At 40.7% G+C, this 25,744-nt stretch overlaps 2 protein-coding genes and 1 long non-coding RNA gene across 3 annotated transcripts in view; 2 read left to right on the plus strand and 1 right to left on the minus strand.

The window, feature by feature from the left end:
- The first annotated feature begins 531 nt into the window (after positions 1 to 531).
- On the plus strand, positions 532 to 4,599 carry LOC119144889. The gene is made up of 2 exons (XR_005103247.1): positions 532 to 626; positions 3,342 to 4,599. It is a non-coding gene; the product is annotated as an uncharacterized LOC119144889 (long non-coding RNA).
- Positions 4,265 to 17,048, minus strand: MCM4 (minichromosome maintenance complex component 4). Its single transcript, XM_037380787.1, has 16 exons — positions 16,243 to 17,048; positions 15,858 to 16,016; positions 14,975 to 15,138; positions 14,791 to 14,889; positions 14,540 to 14,635; positions 14,358 to 14,453; positions 13,760 to 13,898; positions 13,097 to 13,317; positions 12,473 to 12,593; positions 10,450 to 10,709; positions 8,201 to 8,566; positions 7,738 to 7,865; positions 6,175 to 6,382; positions 5,397 to 5,625; positions 5,144 to 5,277; positions 4,265 to 4,780 (listed from the first exon to the last, which is right to left on the minus strand). Exons 1-16 carry the CDS (start codon positions 16,310 to 16,312, stop codon positions 4,688 to 4,690), a joined length of 2,583 nt encoding a protein of 860 aa, XP_037236684.1. The 5' UTR covers positions 16,313 to 17,048; the 3' UTR covers positions 4,265 to 4,687.
- A 126-nt stretch (positions 17,049 to 17,174) lies between these two features.
- The window catches only part of PRKDC (protein kinase, DNA-activated, catalytic subunit), an 81,513-nt gene continuing 72,943 nt past the window's right edge, over positions 17,175 to 25,744 (plus strand). Inside the window, exons 1-11 of the mRNA XM_037379091.1 lie at positions 17,175 to 17,345; positions 17,952 to 18,028; positions 18,125 to 18,217; positions 19,105 to 19,179; positions 20,094 to 20,202; positions 22,123 to 22,235; positions 22,911 to 23,010; positions 23,560 to 23,615; positions 23,707 to 23,737; positions 24,770 to 24,927; positions 25,148 to 25,294. Coding sequence (XP_037234988.1) covers positions 17,204 to 17,345; positions 17,952 to 18,028; positions 18,125 to 18,217; positions 19,105 to 19,179; positions 20,094 to 20,202; positions 22,123 to 22,235; positions 22,911 to 23,010; positions 23,560 to 23,615; positions 23,707 to 23,737; positions 24,770 to 24,927; positions 25,148 to 25,294 — 1,101 coding nt within the window. The 5' untranslated portion in view covers positions 17,175 to 17,203. The remainder of the gene's footprint in view (positions 17,346 to 17,951; positions 18,029 to 18,124; positions 18,218 to 19,104; positions 19,180 to 20,093; positions 20,203 to 22,122; positions 22,236 to 22,910; positions 23,011 to 23,559; positions 23,616 to 23,706; positions 23,738 to 24,769; positions 24,928 to 25,147; positions 25,295 to 25,744) is intronic.

Genomic DNA, 25,744 nt, shown 5'->3' on the forward strand with positions numbered 1-25,744 from the left:
AGGGTCAGAGAGGCAATTATTTTTTAAAAGTGACAGGAACCATGTGATCTGGGTACGTAAGTGTTACACAGCGATGGAACTGGCAACCAAGCAGATGTTGCCAAGACTGTTTAAAAAGATACTGCAATGAAAGGCCCAACTAATGAAAAAAATTCTGCCTATATAATGTCCTTTAGCTTCATTGTTACTGAGTATCAGCTTAAGAGCCTAATGGCTGTTCTTTGCATGCCAAAATATAGGCTAAGAACTAGCTGGATGATGGAGGTGCCTCCCCTTTCTTCACCTTCCCACCCACATGTACATGTACTGAGCAGAGGTAACATACTACAGGCCTAAAACTGAAATAAAGTCATAAATACCAGTGCAGGTACCCCCCTAGCCTTAATATATTGTTGGAGGTTGAAAGCTCAGCTCACTCAATGGACATTTTGTGCCTGAATAGATAGGTTCAGTTCTTTCTGGCTTTAAATTGTAGATGTAGTAACGTGCAGTTATGTCCTGAAATCATATTTGCATTCTCCAGGTTGAAGTCTGGATCTGGTGCTGCTGGAAAAGATTGGCAACTGGAAAGTGCTCCTGATGAAGAACTAGAACCTGGAAGGAAATCTTCCCTGGCTCCCAATTCAGTAAGCTTGAGCCAACCTTTTCCTCATTGGGTGAGAAATGCGAACTCTGAGGGGTCTGTTGTGGTTACTACTTTTGGGACGGGAAGGAAATGACACTTCAGTACTACAGCACTAGGCAGCATGAAAGACTATGACAAGAAAAAGCAATTGTAAGAACAGCCACTTCATCAGCTTTTTTTTGTGTGTGTGTTTCTGAGGTGTTCAAATTGGAAACTTTATACTTAATTAAGAAAGTGGTTCCACTTTTCTAATGCAAATCCAAAGATGCAAAGAAAAGCAATCCAAACCTCTTACCCTAGCTAGTAGAGAGGTGGGACGTGATAAGGAGTCATTGAACCAACCAAATCAATGTCTCCTCTGCTATCAAAATGTAGGGCGCAGAGAGAATGCTTTTGGGATTTACAAGTAATTATATAAATATAATTAGGTCTTCTGCTCAGATTTTGTGAACTACTATTTCTCATAGTAGCAAATACAATGCTTTCGTTTTCCTTATCAGTTTGGAGTCCAAAGATGCCAATCAGAAGGGAAGTCTGGTTGTGCTTGTACAGACAAACTGTACTCTCATAACCTTACAACCCACAACTAACTAGCATTTTGGTTTTGAGCATTAAATAATTCCAGCTGATGCAAGACTGTCTGTAAATGTTCTTGTAAGGTGGCAATGCAAACTGAGAATTGGATGACAGCCTCCATACTGGCTGCCAGTTTACCTCACAAATGATTAATTCCATGCTTTTAAAGTCAACTATGCATGTATTTTTACACTACGTGTGGTCTTGCAGACTCAGAATAAAAATGCAAAATGCTTACTATCTTCAGTCCATATTGCTGTATCCAGATGGCAAGTTACGTAGCAACTCTCATTATGAAATTAGATAAATACAGTGCAAAAGTGAGATAGAATCACTTCCCTGACCAGCTATTTGATATGCAGTCTTCAGTGCACTTTCTTCTTTCCTGAGATAATCCTGAAGTCCTAGGGCATTCTAGGAAGATAGAACTGTAATTCCAGAGTGACTACCAAACATAAGACTTAAGTTTGATGAGGTTGACTAGAACATAGTCTTGAGTACATTATCTCAGTTATGATGGGCATGGGATAAACTTGACAGATGTTTCTCACTTAGGAGTTTACATCTGTTCCTACTGAAGCACCTAACAAAACCAGGGATGACTAGGATCAAGACACTTTCCTTCCTATCAAATCTGTGTTTGCAGATGAGTGCCAGCTTTGAAACCAGTAACAAACGAAGTTTTTCCCATTTATCTTGTATAACTTCCCCACCTACCTCAAGTAACCATTGATTGCATTCTATGCTGGAAAATAGAAGGCTACCATTCTATTTCACTTGACCAACAACTTTTCTTTATAGCATTAGACAAGATAGCAGATCATTTCAACTATGGTCTCTCGAAGTGACTTACTAGAAATATAATTTCTGCCAATAGGCTTGTAACTATTTTTTTTAATGCATTTTGTAGAATATATATGAGACTTTCAAAGAATAGAAGAATGTCAAGTTTCTGGCAGGAGTGCTTTTCCTTGGTTGCATATTTCAGTCCTTAAACTGAGTTTTTACAATAAGCTTAATTATAACTACTAACAGCATTGAGTAAATAGAGCAGTAAATTATGATACAGAGTTTGAGGCTATTGCAGAGTAAGGAAAAATAGCCTCAATTCAAGTAGATTACTTCTCCTTTTGCTTTGTATGCATTTCAAATTATCATACGGATGGTTAAAATGGTTTAATCAGGTGGTGCTTTTTTAAACCAAAACACAGTTTATAAGCATCTCCACTCTATCTGCCTAATTGCAGAGTGGCATTTGCAGTCCTTGCTTATTTAAAAAACAAAAAACCCACTACAGACTAAAAACAAATAATCTCAATCAACTACTACATACAGGCTTTAAGAGCCACCTAGTGGGATTGTTCTGCAAGTAACCCTGTAAAAACAAGTAATTCCTAATAAGCATTTTACTTCAAAAAAAAAACATGAACAAAAAAACCCCCCAAAGAACTAGAAGATGGTGAATTAAGAGTTACCTTAAATCAAAATGGAGCTGAAATCAGTTTTACACACAAAACTTTCTTCCACTTCCTAGAACACTTGATTTTGTGGCTATGCAATTCAATATGCATTTAGAATTTGCAAGTAGATGAACAGCCCAATTTCTGTTTTACATTAATAGTTTCCATACGGACAGCCAGTTTTAATTTGAGGAATTTTGCTGCTGCAGCCAGATGTGTCACTATTTGAATGTCTTTTTTTAAAACACCAAATCAACTTTCTTAAAAACATAATTAAGAAACTTTCTTGGTGCTGTTTTGTCTGACAAGAGGAGGTACCAAGTAGTTAGGAAGGGTAGTCTTGTTATAGCTATGAGAGCAGAAAAACAGCAGAGAGAAAGGTTTGTGAACTGAGGTAGTACCTTAAGGACCAAGCAGTGTAAATGGGAAAAGTATGCAAGTGATACTTCAAAAAGTAAAAAGCTTAGAACTGTATCAGTCTCATATAAAAGGCACAGTAACTATGAAATAAAGGTATGTTACGGTGGGGAAGGAAAGAAGAGGTCATGAGACGGTTGTTTTCTGAACAAAATATGTAACTAAATAACATGGCAGAGAGGAAAATAAGATCCTGTAAGACAAGTGCCACTACAGAATCTATGATACCAGTATTTAAGGGAGTTTGGAATTTTATTTTGCAGACTTCTTTTGAAAAAGGAGAAGTGCCAAGCTCCTGACATCTCAGCTTACCTGTATCTAACTTTCAAACCTTGAGTCATGGAACCTCGACTGCCTCTACAGAAAAGCACAACATGAACTACATCTTTCCAGTCCAAGAAGCCAAGAAGATGAGGCAACAGTGACTTGTTAACTAATAAACCTGGGGAGAGATGGCTGTGGCTTAACTGATCCTTCCAACATACACTGTATTTTTAACTTTAGCATAGACCGAAGAAGTACAACTACAGTTAAGCAGTATCTTGCTCATATAATGAACCAGTAGCAAGAAAAACTAGGTTTTAAGTTGGCTCCTTTTCACATGGGGGAAATTTGTTTCCCTTCTGTTGGAAGCAGTGGCACAGAATATAGAAGCACTTAATTCAGCTTAAAAGGGCTATGTGAGCCATTGAGATCAGCCTGCTGCTGTCTGTACCAAAGTTAACTGGGCAACTCTTCTGCTAGCTCAGCTGTGAAAACAAGAGCAGCTATTGACATGCAATGGCTGACAGCATCTACCCTGGCTAAAACGTGGGAAGATTCTCTAGTCATGCACTACTAGACCTTGTTCTTTCAGGACAGATTATATGACATTATACCGAAGGTGGTGGGTATCTTGATTTATCCAGTCGTGCTTAAAATTGCAGTAAGAGATTCTGCTTAAAACCAAATTTAGCTGCCTTTCTTAAATTAAGGATACTACCAAAGTACACTCACATTAAAGAAAAAAAAATAAAATCCCCAAGGCTCCTTTCATGCTCTCACAAAGAACTTCCTAAAAAGCACAGAATTCTATATTGAGAAGTGCTCAGCACAGAATACGCTTATTTTTCCTTGAAATGAATGCTAAAAAGCCTTTTTAAGTCAAATAACTTTATTTCAGATTACAATAATACTACTACTAAAATTGCATTTCCTAAAAAGTATTTTAAGATGAATTTTTACAATTCAATTTGAAAAGCATAAAACATTGTTAACGTGTCCTACAAAAACTCATAAAAACACAACACTTGACATAGGAGTAATTACATTTAGCTACAATGTAAATAGCATTACTCAACTGAGGATTTTTAGGTCCAGCATAATATCTTGTGCTGACAGGAGCGCCATTTAATCGATGCTACAATTATGATAGCAAATGATAGCCCCAAATCTTGAAAATCTGGCAAACTAGCAATATTGTAAGGCAACGTAAAGCCATGACAGTTGGTTGGCAAGGAAAGGCTACACTTGTCACAGAAACAATAGTCCAAAATATGAAAGATCTTGCAGACTGATGCTATCTCTTAGTAAAGCAAAGTAAAAGTTTGGCTTGCAAGGAAAAGCTAACTTACAGCAGTCTAACAGTTTTTCCAGTCACAGTTAAGAAGTCATCATCAGCCAAAGCACGAAGCGCTTCTTCAAACATTTCCTTCGTGATAGCCTTAAAGAGAAGTAAATCAAGTAAAGATTGGGGGAGGAACACCTGAAAAGCAGTAAAAATTCCTTACCTCCTACCAATTTTCTTAACAGGTTTTTTAAGTTTTAGTTTGTTCTTTTGGCAATTTGAAATGTGGCCTGGAACCCTGAAGGTGAGCTTGCTATTTCAGAAGCTAGAATAATCTAAAGTACAGTAAAGATTCAGCTCGTTTATCTGTTGTAGAACTGACTTTCTGGTCACAGCATCTGAAAAAGTTAATGTCTCCCTTTCCCTCCATAATGTGATTGGAGGACAGAAATACTCCTTTGGAAAAACACCATGCTTTTAAAAATTAATTAAAATGTAAAAACAAAGCAGGAAACTTACTGTATCAGACTGTGCTCGCAGATCATCAAAAAGCTGTTGGTACTTCAAAGCTGGTGATTTAACCTTCGACTGGATAAGCTTCCTTAAGGCTTGAGCCAGCTCTTCTTTCCGCTTACGAGCTGTTGCACTCATTCCTTTTAAAAGGAAAGAAAATACCTTTTAGAAATCAATAAGGAGGACAGGTTCTAAGTTACATTTAAAAATTCCAAAAACTCAATAGCATCTGAACTTTTAACGCTACAAAACCACAAACCTGTAGTGAGAATGGATATGTCCACAATTCCGGTCCTTGGATCAGTAGCAGATTGTTTCAGTGCTTCCCGATGGAGGCGTTTTGCTTCTTCTACATCGACTGTTTCAACTTTCTCAGAAAAGCGTACTTTAGCATGTGCTTCTGCCAGACGGATCAGAGACTCAAGTTGTCGAGGATATGCAGAAACCATTCCCCTGCCACTACCAATCTTTCTCATGTCCACGTATGCCTGAAAAGGAGTGTCATTAAGTATTTCAGTAAATACTGTTATATTCACTGTTTTCAGAGTCCCCTTCATCCCTCACCTCTCATTTCAGAATATGAGCAATTCTGGCAAGCCATTCCAAATACTGTATTTCTGCTCGCATTCCTTCACAATTCTTCTGCAATGAAGGATAACTACATCACATATACTTCTTTGAGTTATAAAGTAATTAAGCCATGATAATGAATGAAGTTTTGAATCACTTCAAAAACTTAGGACTAGTCTTACATAATAGGGCTCGTGTCTGTGATAATACGTTTGCTTTTGTTTCAGTAGAATTTTACGCTCTTTATGTGATGGAACCAAACGAACACATCTGAAAACTAAAGATTAGAGAATGTGGAATGACTTCTATACTGATCCCTCTTTCCTTTTAAATGCTGGCAATTTTTAGGAAGGATGTTACAGAAAATTGTATGTAGATAGAAAGCATACATACTAGGGGATTTTGCCATTTTTGACAAGTCAGGAAGGATTCTGAACTCTGAACATTCTTAACAGCAATTCCTTTACCTCAATAAGGGCTTGGCTTGCTTCTTCACTTAACCTGGGATTTACATAACCACGAGCATACGCAATGTAATCCCTCAATACTGCCATATCCATGTATTCCTCCTCCATCTTTTCTTCACTTTGGTAGTACAGTGAAACCAAATGGCGAGCGAGACGTCTGTCATAAGCTTCATCACGTGGATCCAACATCAAAAAGATCAAGTCAAATCTGAATAGGGTAAGAATCTGGTATTAGTGTGTATACTTTTTTGCCATTGAAAGTAGTTTGCTTTAGGCGTTTTGACTTAACAAGTAATAGTCAAATAACTCCTCTGGTTAATTCCTACTGTAAGAAGGAGTTGCTTTATTAAACTCAAAAGATAATTCTTCTAGAATTTGCAAAGTACAAAACAGCAAAGTGGATTTGCTTTAATTCTATGGACTTTAAACTGAAAGAGATAACATTCTGCGAAAATCAGATCCCATGTTGAAGACTGACAGTTTTTGCTTTTTGGGGCAGGGACAAGGTGGGAGACAGGACAAGTGAACCCCAAAGAACGCCACCCACCCCACACGACCGCACCATACCAAATACACAGAACAAACTTGCTGCTAAAGAAACTGCCCTGAAAGGCAGCAGCAAACAGGGTACATACATATATAGTTATTTTATGCATATAAAAACCATAGAGTAAATAAATCTATGTATAAATACATAAAAAAAACCCACTTGCAATTTAATCCTGAAGGAACTGGTTTATAATTTTACAAACAATATATTAAACTACACTCAACTGTAGGCAGATATGGATAATACATTTTTAGTCAGCCAATCCTGTATTTTCATAATGCAATAAATGGTGGAATTGAGATGCTGCTCAAGCCTAGTTTCATTCTGTAGACCTGTACTAAGGTACTGTTTGTCACTAAGTGGCTAAATTAAGCAGCTCTTAATTAAAATCTAAGCTGTAAGCGTTCTCAGAATATCCAGTATACCACTAGCGTACTTCAAATTTACAGTTGTGAGAATTCCTAACAAAATGCAACTGCAGGACACAGAAAATTAAACTATCAGCAGACACCAGATGTTGCTCTAATAGCTGTTGCCCAAAGGGCTCGCATTGCCACCTCCACAGCTGAACTTTACAGAACAACATGAAGCTGGCACCCATCTTCAGATTCTACCACCACTTCTGCAAATTCCTTGATCATCAATATTTCACTTCAAAAGTTTTACAGAGCTAAGAAAAACATCCTGAGTTTTTGCTGAAGTTACCAGTACCCATAGTAGAAATTTCAGAACAACTCTTTTCTAAGAGATTATTGTGAAACAACAGAAAAAACAACAATATAGAAGTAAATAGATTATACAGATCTCATCACATTTTCTTTTTAAGATCAGCGTGTAAATACTAAAAGGCAGTTATCCGCTCACATAGAAACTGTAGGAACAGCATTTAAAATGCTATAGAAGTTTTCCATTATGCTACAAAGAACACAATTGTTCCGTTCTACTATAACCATTTTCACAAAAAGAAGTACAACATCTCATAAAAATGAGACATGCAAGCAACAGTTCAGTACCTTGACAAGAGCGTATGAGGAAGCTGAATGTTTTCAATGGTAGTCTTTTTTGGATTCCACTGTGATTCTATAGGGTTAGCTGCTGCTAGGATAGATGTACGAGCGTTCAATTGGCAAATAATTCCAGCCTATACAAATGAAAAACACTTCTGAAACCAGCTGCAACTATGTGCCACCAAATCTTTTTTCCCCCAGTGTTATGAGATCACCAGTGTTATTAAATGGGGTCTGTAATAAAAAACCTGCATTGCAAAAGCCTTTTAAAGCAAGAACAAAAGCATCTGGAAATACTAGTTTGCTACAAAAGCTGTATTCTTTTGTAAATGAGTTTTTACATAATCTAGGACAGATCCACTGACCAGAACAGATAAGTGTCATCGTTTGTTCTGGTAACTTTTTGGTTTCAGCTGCCTAGCATGTGTCACGCTTAGTGGAAAGACCATGGTGTTAAACAGATGCCTACCTTTGCAATGGAGAGAGTCTGTTGTTCCATTACTTCATGTAGTACCGATCTTGTGCTCTCATTCATTTTATCAAACTCGTCAATGCAGCAAATGCCGTTGTCACTAAGTACTAGAGCACCTGTCTGAAGAACCAGTTGTCGTGTTTCTGGATCCTTCATCACGTATGCAGTAAGACCAACTGCACTTGAGCCTTTGCCAGATGTATACTGGCCTCGAGGAACCAGGTTATACACATACTGGAGCAGCTGTGATTTACTAGTACCAGGATCTCCGCAGAGGAGAATGTTGATCTCGGCACGAAAATTGCCTCTTCCTGTGTGAGTAAAATCCTTTCTTGATCCCCCAAAAAGCTGAAGCAGAATACCCTATGAAAATAATTCTATTTAGAAATCAAAACATCACCTCTTGTATAACTAACAGAGAAAATCCAGCTGTTGAACAGAAACACTGCTAAAATTAATAGAACTCAGACATGAAAGAAAACACTTGAAACTTTTTCTAAGGTGTAAAAGGGTTCACAGAGTTAAACTGCTAGATCCTACAAACTTAGGTTCCAATTAAAAGTCTGTAATTAGATTAATTCCAAATCTATTCCAAAACCTACGTAATCAAACTTTTGATAACAAATTCTGCTGACAATAGGAAAGCCAAAATAGACTACTGTTTCCTCTAAGGCTATGTTTAATCTAGGCCCAAAGTTCTACTATTACCTCTTTTGTATCATTAGAAAAGTGCCATTTTTATCAGCTTTGTAGTCAAGACCAATCAAGTGTAATTTTCTTTTCAAGAAAACTGCTTTACTGGATTCACAGCATTACTTAAATAAGTTCTTTACTTGCCCATAAAGAGGAAGTTTAAGGTCTCTTATTTCATCAGACTTTACCAACACTTTCGCCTCCATATTTCCTAATTAAAGCCTATGCTTGCAGTGGTAGTACAGAAATAAAAGTAACTAAATTCCGGTATGTTGAAAGTACTGGAATAATTAGTATAAATACATGCTTGTAATTTTATCAGCCAGAATTATCAAGGAGGATTTTTTCATTTTCAAATTTGCTAAATTAAAAATTCACCATTTCCCAGTATTCTTTTTATATTTTTTTCCTCTAGCAGCATATATATGCTAGAAAGTCAATGAAAAGAAGTGACAGTCAGTGACAATGACAGCTGAAAACAGCAAGGAAAACTGTACACTACTTCATGTAAAGCCTCTGCACAATTTCTTACAGCACAAAAACATTGCAGAGGCATGGGGTGAGCTATTTTGTATTAGTTCTGTTCTCTTTTCACTTGGAAAAACTTGCAGAGATCAGTAAAACCTGTTCTGTAGTTACAAGTATTATGACCTGCCCCATTTTATTTTCCTCGAGGTCCCAAATATAGAGTATTGGCGCTCCAATGCACATGGGTTTCAAGCACTTTCAAGTATTAAAGATAGAAACTTTTTTTATGTTGGAAACAGATTTTGGTCAGAACCTGAGCAACCTCCTTTGATGAAAGGTCCCTAGCTTGCTTTAGCTCCTCACTAGACATCATGTGCCTTGTTAGTGTGGTGAGGAGGTAACAATAAAGGAAACAGTCATTATCATATTTCCATTTCAGTGGGAAATCATTGTGTGGCTTTGAATTCAACTTCTAGCCATTTCAGAAACCTGTCAACTATGATAATACACAAATTAAAAACAAAAGGAGTATACTTGAAGAGGATTGTTTGGTGTCTGACATCACCTTGAGATCCACTACTGACTGTAGTTTCTGCAACAATGAAGTTGTAGTACCTCAGGTCAACATTTTGTTGGAACAGTCCCTTCTCGGATACATGTAAGTAATTGTTTTGACATCCCACAAGTGAGAGCCGAGCGAATGCCATTTTAAAGCTACTGTTCTCTCGTGGATGCCTCTTTTCAATCAATTACTTCCTATGGTATAGCTATTTACTATTCTTGGATCACCACTAATCTGAACATTTGAGAAATGTCCAAGATGCATCCTGCAATTAAGTCTTCTCGGTTCTGCTGCTTTCCTACCTTACCAATCTCCTTCCTCTTAATTAGCACTCCTTAATGCTGTGAAAAGAATTAGGATACACTTACAACCAACTGCATCCTGACAAGACCATGGCATTTTAAGGCTGCTCAGGATACAGTTTTTTGAATTCTGAAGCCTCAGGTCATTTTTATAACAATAAATACAAAGCTACTTGCATATAAATACTTGTCTTACAAGAGAAATACACACTTTTTCTCACCTTTTTGATATCTTCATGCTCATAGATACTTGGGGCCAATGCTGAAGAAAGTCTCTCATATATGTCTTTTTTTTTAGAAAGCTCTTTCAGAAGTTCCACACGTTCTTCTGTGAAGATTTTTTGCTCTGTTTCCTCATCAACACCGTGCAAGCGTTTTGAATCTGTCTTGCGATAGTGTATGACATCAATGTGGGTCTTGTAGACGGATTTTACATTGCTGACCCTTGGATTAACTCGAATTGGGACTGCCCTGTAGATACCTAAATCCAATTTTTAATCACAGCATTAGATATTAAGAAACATAGTAATTTGAAAACCTGAAAATTTTACATGTTCCCTTTAAAAGCAAAGTTTTTAAAAATACTTTAGTCACTTGGTTTCCCAGTACAAGTTACATAGAAGTCAATCTAGACCTTATTTTTGCAGCTATGTACATGTTTAACATACTGTCACAAGTGTTCTCAACAAGGAAAACGCTTAAGCATTTTTGAAAATAATTAAGGCTTAATGCTTTTGAAAGTCCTGCTCTGATGTCTAAAGTCAACATTTTCCCCTTTTAAAAATGCCAAGTTTAACAGATCAGTTCTAATGCATTACTAACAGCTAGCAGTACAGCAGTTGTTTTAAAAGCAAAGTGGTTTATAACACGTGGTTGCAGTATCACAGATCTAACTTTTATGTTAACACTCTCCTCACAGCATATTTAAGATATTGCCTCTTCCACACATACATTCTCAGAATGACTGAATCATCAAGGTCAGATGATCTGGATGTTGTCTAGTCCAACCATGGGCTCAAAGTGGAATCAACCAGAACAGGTTGCTAAAGGCTGTGTCCAGTCAGGTGTTTAACGTCTCTAAGGATGGACACTCCACATAGCCTCTCTAGGCGACCTGTGCTGGGGCTTGACCACCCAAATAGTAAAAAAGTTCTTATGTTTAATTGCCTGCATTTCAACTTGTGCCTACTGCCTGCCAACAGGCACGACTGAGAAGTGTCTGGCCGTTTTCTTCACACCACCACCACACCAACCACCAAACTGGGTATTTATAAACACATTTGTAAGAATCCCCTGAGCCATCTCTTCTCCAGGCTGAGCAGTCACAGCTTCCTCAAACTTTCTGTATATGACTGACTCCATTTATCATGATGACCCTTTGCTGAATTCACTCCAGCATGTTCACATCTCCCTTGTACCGGGAGAACCCAGAGCTGGACACAGTACTCCAGATGTGGCCTCACTACTGCCGAATAGAGAAGGATCACCTCCCTTGACCTGCTGGCAGCATAATGCAGCCCAGGAAGCTGTTGGCACCACGCTCACATGGTCTTACCAAGCACTTCGTCCTTCCCGTTCTGCTTTGGTCTGCAAGTCTGCTGAGGGCGCCTTCTGTCGCACCATCCAGGCCATTAGTGAGGATATCCACAACAGTATCTGGCCCAGTATTGACCCCTGGGGTACACCAATGCTGACTGGCCTCCAGATGGACTTTGCGCTACCGACTATAATGCTTTGAGCCCAGCAGTTCTGCCAGTTTTAAATCCATCTCACTGACCACTTATGTAAGCCATACATCACCAGTTTGTCTTATGAGGATGTTATGGGAAACAGTGATGAAAGCCTTGCTGAAGTCAAGATAAAGAACATCCACTGTTCCAGTCATCTCATTAGTACAAGATTGTTACCCACTAAATTCATACTGACTATGCCCAATCACCTTCTTCTTGTCCTTCACAGACTTAAAAATGGTTTCCAGGATTATTGGCTCTATCACCTTCCCAGAGGTCATGATGAGGTTGACTGGCCTGTAGTTTCCCAAGTCTCCTCCTTGCCCTAGGAGTGACTTTGGCTTTCTTAACAGTATCTTTGCCAGTCACCGTGACCTTTCAAAGATAACCAAGTGGGCTTGCAAAGACAGTGGCCAGCTCCCTCAGCATTTGCAGGTGCATCCCATCAGGTCCCTTTATAGACAGTTACGATCTGTGAAAAAGGAGGATGCAAATACTCACGACTAAATTTTACCTGTGACATTAACTCTATCACCTGGCTGGACTTTATCAACAAGGTCATTGTGAGCAAACAGCGCAACTGTATGTGGCGTCTGTCCAGCTGGCATATCTTCAGGAGACTCCTGCAGTTTGATCTAGCAAAAACATCTAAGTTTTAGTTTCAAAAAAGCAAAGCTTTTCCACAGAACATACAACAGAATCCTGTATTAGCATGGTCTTCAGAATAATTTTGAATCGGGGAGCACTGCTCAATAACACAATACCCCCACCCAAACAGCAAAATGATTACTAACAAAAAGATATAATGAAAATGAGAATTCTGCTGGTTGCTACTGATATGGCTAAAATGCTGTTACAGCCAAGACTCATCTAACCCAGAGAGAAGTGGACATACTATATATAAAGGGGCTTCCATACGGAAACATTAAAATGCATACATACTTCATTTCACCCTTTTAATGCATTTCTTCTCTGAAGTAGACTTACGCTTTTGCTAAGTTGTTTCATCCATTTTCACTTTCCCCTTTTGAAAGCATTCAGTATCAAGACACATACATCAATGCTGTTGATATTAGGGGCATGGTGCAGCAAAAACTAGGAACTGATTAATTTTAACCACCAACTAAGCACAACATACCATCTGTTTGTCAGAGAACATAGATCGATTGTGAATCAGCGCCATACTGTGCATTGTGTTACAATTCTTGCATACTGATGGTTCAGCAATCCTGCCACGATCAATTTCTACTCTGGTGGTGAAAGCGCAAACCTGGCATTTAAAGAATGCTTCCTGCATCTCAGGAATTAACTGGGAGCTTCTGATGACCATACCACTGATGGTGATAAGCTGATCAATATCTAAAAAACGTAGAGACTCATGTTATGACTTCATACTCGTAAGTTTTAAAATAGCCTTCAAAACTTTGTATTACATTAGCTTTTAGGTGGGAGGTAGACATTCAGTCAGGTACTAGTATTTTGTCTATGACAAAGCAAAGAATCATAAATGCATAGTGCAGATACTCTAGTTTATGGGAGTATTTCTGCAAAAAAAAAATCCTTCACACTCGCAGAACTAAGAACATGAGTAGCTGATGCCAAGAAAGATTTATTTTATGGATAAATTATTCTGCATTTGGGCTCTAAAGCATTGCCTTCTGAAACAGACTTACACAAATGAAACACATTGGTCTGGATAGACCATAAGTACAGTTTTATACAGTCTTCGTGTAATTCTATGTTAACATTAAGTTTATAGAAAATAATCTTAAGGATTTATAACATGGTAATCAAAATTTACCTTCTGGGTTTAGACTTCTCATATTCCTAGTCTTCAGTGCATTATATGGCCTTACTTGAATTTGATGTTCTAATATCGAATCAGGGTAACGATCAAAAAAGATCTCATTGGCAGCCATGTCAAATGTTGGAATAACTTCCTGTATAAAGTAATTAGAAACAGTTCAGCCTACAAATAATAAATAAATTAATTAAAAAATCACAGAATGAAATATTTTGGCATAAAGCATTTGATGTGCTGCTGATCAGCCAGGAATGACTAAAAGTTATGTCAGCTGAGCTTCTTCCTACATAACAGAAAACTTGCTGTTTAGATCAGATTTATTCATTTGAGTATGGCAAAGAAAAAAAAAGCGCAAGACTCCAAACACTGCAGTTTACCAGCTTATTCTGCATGCATGAGGTACCCACTGTAATATCTCTTATCAACTACTATGAAACAACACATTTTATATTAAACAAAGAAGTCACAGAGATTACACTGAACACAAATTTACAGAAACATACAAAGTACGCACTGCATTTCAACAAACACATTAAAAGACAGAAATATGAAAGGGCCCCTTAAAAGCCAGAAAACAAGTGCAGCAGTACTTCACCTGAGGATAGCAAATCAGTTGCCTATAAAGATTTTCATCAAATGATCTGAGGTGGTCACAGTTTACATTCAGGAATGGTTCCCCAACCACATTAATCTGCAAGATATTTGAAAGGACATCTTTAGCTTTCAACAGCATGTAAGACAAAAAGAAAAAGTTAGATTTTGCTGTGTTACAAGTACCTCTTCAAGTCGTTGCATATAGCGTGGCTTGTTAAGATCCAAGCCAATGTCTTCATCCTCTTTAGCCAGTGGATCAATAAACAGCTGAAGAAATCTCTGAATATTAGAGGTACAGGGAGACAGATGGGAAAGATGAGCAGAATTTAATGGTAGGAACACGTACTTTGTATCAGATTCAACTAATATTTGTTTAAATCAAACTAACTTTTCAATTAAAAAATAAAAAGGAAAAAATGTAGTTGTTAACCTACCTGGAATTTTTCTTTGCATGTGGCTACATTAACATCTGTTCCCCAAATAACAAGCTTTTGTCCAAGAGATCTGTCAGTTGCTACCATATCCTCAGCTGGCTGTGCGGAAACAAATTAAACATGTAAATATGCATAATTATTTTAAAAGAAGTTGTCAGATACAAGATCAGAGACATCCACCTACCCCATCTGAGTGTAAATCAACTTGTCTGGCTTTACGGGCAGAGCCGAGATCTGGCCTCTGCCTAACTGGAGTTCCTTGTACACCACTTCGTGGCGTACTCTCTACCCGGGAGCTGGGTGTGCCATATGTCAGAGGTGAACTGATGTCAAAGTCAAGAGGAATAGCTATTTAAAAAAAAACAAGAAGGTTTATTAGGATTACCAAAACATTTTACATCTAGAGCAGTCTAAAATTCGGCCTCTGTGTTTGTCTCATCATTCTTTCAACTCTACCATCATAAAAAGAATAGCATCCATCAAATTCCACTGTTTTGTTAAAACAAAACAAAACCAATAAAGATGCTGCAAGTCTACCTGCAACTTCTTTTTTGCGTTAACATCTCTACTGAAAGATCCCAAGTTCTAGTAAAGCTTCATTATAAAACCTTAAAGCAACACTGCATTTTAAAACTACGCTGGTGTTCTGGCATAAAAGGTGAACATGCAGCATTACCGACGACACACATTTTTCAGTCTTTCTGGGGCTGTAAAACGAGTAACACAACAATGACCATCTACTGTAAGTAAAACCAGTCCTACCTACAGAAACAACTAAGGCTTTTTATGGCAATCTAATAATTCTTCCTGCGTTAATAGTTTTATGACTTACTGTATTCTTCCCAGATACACATAAAAGGGTCAGGTACAGCCCCCGACAATACTCCCCCGATAACATGAAGTTTCGCCAGCAGACCTGCACCCTGACGCCGACCACGCTCCCACGCTGCTCACTATGCGCAATTCGAATGAGAAACTCGGGGCAAGGCTCATTTCTGGCCCTTCAGCGCTCCCCAGCCGGGCGCCCCCCCGCCGGCCGGCGGCCCAGCAGCCCCGCCCGCACGTACCGGAATGGCGGAACTGCGGGGGGCTGGAGAAGAGAGCCTCGGCGGCGCCGGGGCTCCGCGCGTCTGCAGCCGGGGAGGTGGGCAGGGGCTGCAGCTCTCCAGTGGAGGTCGAGTCCTCTGTCCTGCGCTTCTGCGAAGGAGGAGACCGAGCATCTTGCGCTGCAAGACACAAGCAGAGCCGGCGTTCGAACCGTCCGCCGCCGCCCGGGGCGGGCCGAGGGAGCGGCGGCCAGAGAACGGCCCCAGGGCAGAGACGGCGCAGCTGAGCCCACCGGGCAGCCCGCACATCCCCCCCCGCTGCCAGTGAGCCGCAGGCTAGCTCCGGCTCCGACTCGGGCTCCGGCCGCCCGCCCCCAGGCCGGCCCCTTCCCACCGCAGCACTTACGAGTCGGGGGGTTGCTGCCCCGGCCGCGCTTCCCGCGGCGGCGGCTGGGGGTGGAGGCGGGCGACGACATAGTGCTGCTCCGGCTCCCGCGGCGATCCTACCTCCGGGGGTCGGTGAGAGGAAGGCGGGCTGCGGGCGCCCCGCCACCGGCCGAGCCCCGGGCCCACACCGGCGGGTTTCCTGCCCTCGCCTCACGCACGTGAGCGCGCACCTACCCCAACGACCCCAACCAACTCCGCGCCAAGCCAGCCGCCTGCGCGCGCTCTCGCGGGCTTTCTGACCAATGGGTAGGCGCGATCGCAGTGGGAGTGCCCAATGGAAGCTGAAGGGGGGGGATGCGGAACGGAGAAATAAGATGAACCCTCCAGGCCGCCGAAGCGAGGGTCGCAGCTTGCTCGACCTGTCACAGTAGGGACAGGAGTATACTGCAGGGTACTCCTTGTGCTACGAGACGGAGCCTGTTCTCAGCAATGGCACATCACCGCACCCCCCAGCCGAAAATGGAACCGCTCGCATCCGACCGAATTTCGCGGCAAAAAGTGTCCTGCGGTGTGGCTGGGAGGCGGGAGGAGGTCGGAGCAGCCCATTCTCCGCGCGAGGAGGGGGTGTCGGGACTACTACTGTATGTGCGGGTCCTGAGCTGACCCTGCGGCAAAAACGGGAAGATGACCCCGAACCCTTTTCCCTGCTACCGCCCGTGGCGCCTCCCTCCGCTCGGAATGGTCTGGCCGCTGTCTACACGCGTTTCCCCTCCGTCCGAGTTCACCAGTCCTGACGCCGTAGCGCGTGTCTGTCTGTGTCTGTCTGTGTGTCCCGCGCCCCCCCCCCCCCCCGGCTGGCTGTGTTGGATCCGGCCGGGGGCGGGTCCTTTGCGCCCGCTTCCGCCTGCCCCCCTTCCCCCCCAACCCCTTCCCCCCCCCCCCCCCCCGCGCGGGTGTTTGCGCGGTCTGTCCGGGGCGGCATGGCCGGCGTGCAGGAGTACCTGCACCAGCTGCACCGCTGCCTGCAGCCCGGCGATGCAGCTGGCGCAGCCCTGCACGGCTACAGCCTGCTCCGCAGCCTGGGGGAGACCTGCCTCACCAGCCTGGCGAGCGACGCGCAGGGTGCGCCTTCGGGCCCGGCCCGGCCGCGGGGGATGGGGACGGGCACGGGGCGTCTCAGGGGCTCTGAGCGTGGCTCTGGGGCGGCCGTGGCCTCGTTGGTGGCTTTAAAACAGCAACTGATCAGCTTGGGGAGGGCTTGTGGGGCGGCTCTGCTCTCCCTCCCTCAGTTCTTCACTCAGCACGACACTTGAGGGCTGCTGGCGTGAGATGACAGGTTGATTTCGGGGGAGAGACGGGGCTCTTGCTCCAGATAAACCATTCACGGGGTAAACGCCCGTGGGGCCCGCCCCTGTCCGCCTGCCGGCCGCATTTGGCCTTCCCTCGGCCCGGGGCAGGGGTAGGCCTGGGCCCGAGTCCATGGGACGCCGGGAGCGCCCGCCGTGTGTGTGTCCCGTTGTCTGGTGACGAGCATCAGGTTGAGTTTTTTCTGGTGACAAGCATGGAACCAATGATTGTCACCAGAAAAAACCCATGGGACCCGTGCTTGTCATGGCCCGTGGGCAGGACCTGTCCCTGGCGTTCAGGCGCCCTTGTGGCCGGGGTGAGGGCCGCCTGCCTGGCGGGGCAGGGCAGCAGCCGCCTCACGGCTGGTTTGTGTCCCTGCAGCGCTGCACCTCTCCCTGGTGTTTTCCCAAGAGCATGGCTTGCTTGTCTTTATCCACAGATCCCTCGGCATCGAGGAGGTAAGTTAGTAAACTTTAATTTTTAAAGAAGTGTTGGGATGGTGCTGTATTGTTGTATTACGCACATTAAAACTAAATCTTTTTTTAACTGTTCAGTTTCGAGATTGCAGGGAAGAAGCACTGAAGTTTCTTTGTGCCTTTATGGAAAAAGTTGGTGACAAGGTTCATCCTTATGCTTGTAATATTAAGGTGGGTAACGGAAAAATATTTCCTAAAGGTCTTTGCCAAATGGTTGAAATAATTCTGGTGGGTCTCATGCCATAACAGATGTGTAACTATCCTTCACCCCCTCCCCAGTCTGCCTTACCCATATCTAGCAGTCTTGTTAGAGATGAAATAACTTGATTGGCATGAAGTGTAATTCATACAAAAGAGGAGTGTGGAATTGCTTCTTCAACTGTAGACTTAATTTTATTAACTTCTCTTTATAGAGCATAACAGGTATTGGTTTTGAAAAGAAGTTATTGATATTGAAAATAATAGTCTGTGTGAATTAAAAGTTACAACTTCTACAAACTGAAAGAGTTTATTAAAAAGTTACAACTAAATTTATAGTTTAAGTGTAGTATGTTAAATGTTTCTGTAGGTGATGGTTAGTTTTAAATACTGACTTTTAAAAGTTTGTCCTGAAAAGTTATTTTTGCAATATATACAGAAATTGGTGGAAGCTACCAGTACCTCTGAAAGTAAGATTCCTTGAGTCTAGATTGCTGAATAATGCTGGTTTGCATAGAAATGCCTGACTGCACCGCTGCACTTTCTGATCTCAAATTAGTAGCTTCATATTGTAAGGAATGATAGTACAGAGGCAGAAGACACACAGTGTGTGCCCTTTATTCCAGAAACTACACTTTCTTTGCTTGAGCTGGGATTTGTTATTATGTCAGACAGTGCTGAAGTGTTGTCAGTGAAGCCGCTTTCAGGACTGAATATTTTTATGGTTTTGTTCTATTTTTTAAAAAACCTTAAAACTTTTTTGGAACAGATACTTTAAAGAGGTAGATGAATACATTGTTATGTCTGAATTCCCATCTCTACTTATGAGTATTATAATTTCCATTTTCTTCCCTATCAAGCAAACTTGTGTTAGTGTTTATACAAAAGAGAAAGCAGCAAAATGTAAAATCCCAGCTCTGGAACTTCTGATTAAGGTAAAATGCATTTTATAAATCTGTTTTTTTCTAGAAAAAGTAGAAAATCTGTTGTATTACTATAGTTGCGCTTTATCATGCAGAAAATCTGTAGCCTGCAGCAGCAAGAGAATAGTGTAATATTTAGATGTTAGTAAGAGATGTCATAGCAACTGATTGTCTTTGATATTCCTTCAATAGGCTGCTTAGATGTGAGCATGTCATTCCTTGATCTAGTAGAGCAAGACACAATTGTTTTAGGGGCAGTTGCCGATCTTCTCTCTCCTGGTTTATTATGGTGCTTCAAGGAGAAATTTTGCAGTTTGGTTGTATTACTACATAATGCTATAATATAATATGTTAGACACTGTATGTGAAAGATGTGGACATGGGCTTTATTCAGTAGTTTTATTACTGTATGACACAGTAATTTCATAATGTGTTTTCTTAGAATGCATTAGACTTGTTTTGTGAACACTTTTGCACCTACTTAGTTTTGTTTATGAGAAACAAAACTTGCTTCTGAGTTATTCTGAGTCAGTCCTGTGAACTGGATTGGCTTTATAACAGCAGGGAGAGAAATATAATATGATAAAAGCTACTGCAGAATTGCTAAGCCTGTGCTTTTGTGGGGTTTTTATATAATAATTCATACAAAATTACACTGTACATAATTTTCATGTAAATTATATATATTTAATATGAGTTATAAACTCTTAATTCTTACATTTATATATCTATGTAGGAAAGTATTTTGTCGTTAAAGTTTTTATGCTAATACTCTTTCCTGGGCCAGTCACCTTAAATCTCTTTCATTCAATAGCGTACTTAAGCTGAAGTTACACATATGAACTGTGTTTTATTTAGACCAAGTAGGACTGTGGTAGTGAGACTAATGGTTTTCCTAAATTCCCATTTTTTTTAATCTGTCTTAGTTGCTTCGAAGTTTACAACGTTCCTATCTGATGGAAGAAATGAAAGTTGGGGAGATATTTAATAAATTTTATGGGGAACTTGCTGTAAAAAGTAGAATTTCTGATACAGGTAAGCTTTAGTTTTTCTGTCAAAGTCCTTTGTTTTGTTTACACTCGTTTTTTGTTGGATTATATCCATGGAAATTTATAATTGTTATTCCCATGACAAGTGTGTTTAAAATGATAGCTGTCATCTTTTAGCACTAGTAAAACTTGTTTAGGTCTTCTGATCACAATCATACGTTAGCTGCTTCTTAGCAGACATGTATAGATGTGTGAGCTGACACACAGAAGAAATCATGTAATTGCATTTAGTGGCAGCAGTTCATACTGAATTTAAGCATAGGTCTGGTTTAGGATTCCTGACATAAAAAGAGTATTTGTATGTCTAATCTGTTATTGTTAGTCTCTGAATGCCTAAATCCTGAAAGTAATTCCAGCTTTCCTGTCATTAACCAACCTAACTTTGCTAGGCTTTTAGACTTTTTTTTTCCAGATTCAGTGCTAACTGGGTGTAGCTGAACCTTTGAAGTTACTCTTATACCTGTTTTATAACTGTACGCAGACATACCCCTGTAACTTTGAGCCTTAAGAGTAGTTCCGATACCTCCAGTGAGTGCTCTTTGTCAAAAGCAGAGGCTGCCCATCCCTGTGAACTCCAGTTCAATTGCTTGGGGTATTGGTCGATGGCTGGCTGAGTATGAGCCAGCAGTGTGCCCAGGTGGCTGAGAAGGCCAGCAGCATCCTGGCTTGTATCTGAACCAGTGTGGCCAGCAGGACTGGGGCAGTGACCGTCCCCCTGCACTGGGCACTGGTGAGGCCGCACCTCGAACACTGTGTTCAGGTTTGGGCCCCTCACTGCGAGGGGGACACTGAGGGGCTGGAGCGTGTCCAGGGAAGGGCAGCGGGGCTGGTGAAGGGGCTGGAGCACAAGGCTTATGAGGAGCAGATGAGGGAACTGGGGTTGTTCAGCCTGGAGAGGCGGAGACTCGGGGGAGACTTTATCACTCTCTACAATTGCCTGAAAGGAGGCTGTAGCCAGGTGGGTGTTGGTCTCTTCTCCCAGGTAACAAGTGATAGGAAAGAGGAAATGGCCTCAAGTTGCACCAGGGGAGGTTTAGATTGGATGTCAGGAAGAATTTCTTCATTGAAAGTGTTGCCAAGGATTGGAACAGGCTGCCCAGGGAAGTGGTTGAGTCACTGTCCCTGGAGGTATTTAAAAGACGTGTACATGTGGTGCTTAGGGACGTGGTTTAGTGGTGGACTTGGCAGTGCCATGTTAATGGTTGGATTTGATGATCTTAAAGGTCTTTTCCAACCTAAATGATTCTATGGTTCTAAAGCTCTTTGTAACCTTATTCCAGCTGCAGCCAGTTTTGTTCTCACAGCTGCAGCTTTAGTGTGATAGCTCCTGCACTGGTCACCCTAAGAGCTTATCAGTTCCTGCCTTGTGTACTTAGTGTTCTTTATGATGTTAAACATACTAATATGGGCTCTAGTTTGAGCATCTTGGGTAGTTACAGCTGAAATCTTGGGATTGACAGGTCTAGTCCTCAAACAACTGGTTGTGCCTCTGAAGAGCCCTTTAGTCTAAACTCAAGCCTAGAAACTTCTGCTAGCTGTTGGCCTTAACCCTGATGGTACGATACTCTGAGACCCAGCATAGTCTCAAAGCCAGCAACAAACTTGGGTTAGTGGTAAATGCTTCCTCAGTGGACGTGGCCTTTATTAATTGCTTTTCTAAGCCACATTTAAAAAGAGTAAATGTGTTTCACTTATTAATGGAGCAGAGGATGCATCTCTCGTCATAATATGTAAATATATATGTATGTACATCATAGAGCCATCTTTCCTGCATGCTAATTGCCAATTAAAATTAAACCATCAGGCATGGTTTTCTCATGGTTGCAAGTTACATAAGAAGTGCAATGGAAATGTCAACGTAATGATTTCAGTAATTAATACTTAATAATATTAAATTACTTTCTAGTACTGGAGAAGATTTATGAACTTTTGGGAGTTTTGGGAGAGGTCCAGCCTAGTGACATGATTAACAACTCTGAAAAACTATTCCGAGCTTATTTGGGAGAGCTTAAAACACAGGTATGATTGGAATTTGTTTTCAGACTCTTGCACTTCCTTGGTTTCTTTGCTTTGATGTGTGTAGTCCTGTATGTTGGAATACTATTGTAGCTAGTACAATTTGTGGGGATCTAACTGAGCATTTGTAAATGCTTCCTTAAGGACTTAAAGTTTGTGTTTTCTGGTTCTGTGAAGCTTTGAAAATAAAAATTCAAGGCCATCCATGACAGTGAATTAACCAGTTAACTATGAGAAGAGATGGCACGTGATCATTGTTGCAGTAGCACCCAAGAAAAGTTATATTGCCATGCACTGGTAGTTTTTATTTTGGTCTCTACTAGCTGCAAAATCGTTGCACTTCAGGTAGGTATCACAGTTCTGCTGAACTTTACTTTCCTATATTTTGCACTTGGAAGACATTAGTGTCTGCTATCTAAGCTTTGCTATGATTGGTCTTGGAACATATTTCATGGTTTTCAAAGGATTTATTGTGCTTCTGTAGTTAAAACCCCTCGCAGATGATATGGAATTTCTGAGGAGATGTTTTCATGGACTTGTCTGATAGAGGTTGATGCTGACGTAACTGTATGAAGTTGGAATATGTTATTTTATCTGCACTTCTAGGAACTGGAAAGCCTTTGTGTAAATGTGCCTTAGCTTGAGGATAATGTTTTTTTCAATTCCCACTTTTTTTAGATGACGTCAGCTACAAGGGGACCCAAGCTAACTGTTGTAGCAGGATGTCTGAGGGGACTGGTTGCACTTATGTACAACTTTACCAAATCTGTGGAAGAAGGTGAGTTCTTTTTTGATGTGAAAGATACTTAGTTATACAATTTGATATATTGTAATCATTATACAGCCAGCAAGCAGCACAATTTCTTGCTGTGGGCTTACAATGAAAGTTTCCCCACTGATAGATGGTTTGTACAAAAGCAAGGCCTTTCCAGCTACATGGTCCTCATAGTCTGTCTTTGTGTGGAGTGGCTTCATCAGTGTGTTTCTGTACACAAATATTTGACATGCTGTTTTCTACCCAGAGAGTGGGCAGCTGAGAGCGCCATATTGCCCTGGAATGCGGCTTATACAGAGATGTGTTTCCTTTAGAAGGGACATGTCTATTAAAACATGGTTATTGAGGAAAAAAAAATCAATAAATATAGATCTACTATTTTTTTAAAATTTAAGAGTGTTTCAGGAAGAAGCATCTCTGCCTCTTAAAATGAGATATGTAAGGCTTTCCAATATTGCTTCTTCGTACCAAGCTTTGGATAAAAATATCCTTGTCTTCACTCTACCTCTTGTGTGTTAATAGTGAAATACTCATTAATGGATTGTTTCACAGACCCTCAGACTGCAAAGGAGATATTTGATTTTGCAATGAAGGCAATCAACCCACAGGTAAATCTACCACATGTTAATTGTTCTGCATAAATGAATTGGCTCTGATGAAGAATTAATTCTATATGACGAACCTTTTCTGATATTACAGGTTGATCAGAAGCGATACGCAGTACATTTAGGTAAGTTTGTAAGTTATGTCAATTCATGCTGAGGTGGATGCTGTGCATGCAACGGTGTCTTCTGTCTGGAATTGTTTATTCTCCACTGGCTGTTTTCAGATGGGTCTAGTCTTCAGTCTTCTAAGCTGAGCGGGGAGCAAAGCTGGTATACTTGAAGTTGGAATCTAAAGAGATTGTATTTGGTTAAACTAGGCAAGGTCTAATCAGCTTATTAACAGCATTACACTTGATGACATTTGCCCCTCTGGAGTAGTGCAAAACCCTGGTATGAGAAGGAAATCATGGTATGAGTAGAAATAAGAGGAAAGTAGCAAATTAGGAGAAAAGAGAAGATGGTGGATTGGGTTAAAGGAAAAAAATAATAGGAAGAGAAGGAGAATTTCACTGGAAGAGGGCAATTGTGAACAAATGAAGTTTATGAAGAAAATGAGAAATTTGCCTGTGAAGTGCTTATGCAAGAATTGCAAAAAATGCAAGGTTTGGGTACGAAGCCCATGGCAGAAATGAAGGGTAAAACCCTATTTAAAAATAGTCTTCCACCCCCACCCACCCCTGTGAAAATTAATTCATTAGGGATCTTGAAATTTCATTTATGGTAGTATTTGGGATTGTGAGATTACCTGTATTCTGAATTCTTTATTTTCTTGGCACCACAGTTTGGTGGAGGAGGGGACTTGAGCAAATGTCCTGACCACAAAAACCGTATCCTTGTGAATTGTGTGATCAAGTGTTACTATTCGTAACCAGTAGACCCCTTTTCTTTTTCACTGTTAATGTACATTACTTCAGAACATAGCTGTGCTTTCCATAATGGTGTACATTAAAAAAGAGGATTTTGGAGGGTTGCTTTTATGCTTAAGTTCTTAATGTTTGGATACTGATACTGTAATAGCTAGACAAATACATTTTACACCCTCCAGTCATGGTAGATACACCTACCTAAAGTCCACATGTGGACTTTGTAGTCTAGTCTGTTTTTTGGAAAGTGGAATATAAGTCTGGGTTTCAATAAAAGTTGTTTTTAAATTGCAGCTGGTTTACAGTTGTTTAGTTGGCATGCTGCTCAGTTTGGTCCCTTGCTCCTGGACAACTATGTCTCCCTCTTTGAAGTAATGTGTAAATGGTGTGGTCACACAAATCAGGAGCTGAAGAAAACCAGTCATTCTGCACTAGATTCATTCCTCAAGCAGGTATTGTAACTTCGCTGGGATCTCTGAGACTAAAGCAAAGTCAAGTTTCTTGAAATAGTGGGAATGTTTGATGCTTGGAAGTTCAGTGAATCTGTTTTAATTACTTTGTTTGAAGTGCTTTGTGTTACGAGCTAAGCATCTTTTAAGACTTGCTGTATTTTTTTTGTGGCTTATTTCATGTTTCTGGAAGTATTGCAATTTTTTTGTATTTGCTTTCCAGATTTCTTTAATGGTAGCTAAGGATGCAGAGCTACACAAGAGCAAGTTACAGTTCTTCATGGAGCAGTTCTATGGAATCATCAGAAGAATGGATTCGAGCAACAGAGAGTTGTCCATTGCCATTCGCGGATATGGGCTTTTTGCAGCAGTATGTGCAGGAAACTTATCCTGATAAAGGAGTGTACTGAATGGATTTAAAGCTAGGATTCATATACCATTAATTTTACAATTTTACACAGCTTGTTGTGTAGGGAATGCTCCTGTTTCTGGATTAAGTGTTGAACTTAATTAGCTAAACTGTAAAATACATTGTGGTTGAAAATTATGAAATGCATACTGAATGTAGTGGGAGTGCTTGCAGCATTGAGGGTTGTAGTTACTGCTGCTTGTGGACTGGTCCTGAAGTGGAAGATGAGGGGCTTCACATACAGCTGTTACAGAAGTTAAGGATGTGCTTAATCATTTAGGTCCAGACAGTACCTCCTTAGCTCTGTCCTGCATTTAGATGGTAGAATCGGCCATCTCTGCTCTGGAATCAGTTCAGATATGTTTCCTACAGAACAGGAATCACAATCAGAAAAGCCAAAATGCTCTGCTG

This window comes from Falco rusticolus, chromosome 3 (genome assembly GCF_015220075.1).
Source record: "Falco rusticolus isolate bFalRus1 chromosome 3, bFalRus1.pri, whole genome shotgun sequence".
NCBI lineage: Eukaryota > Metazoa > Chordata > Aves > Falconiformes > Falconidae > Falco > Falco rusticolus.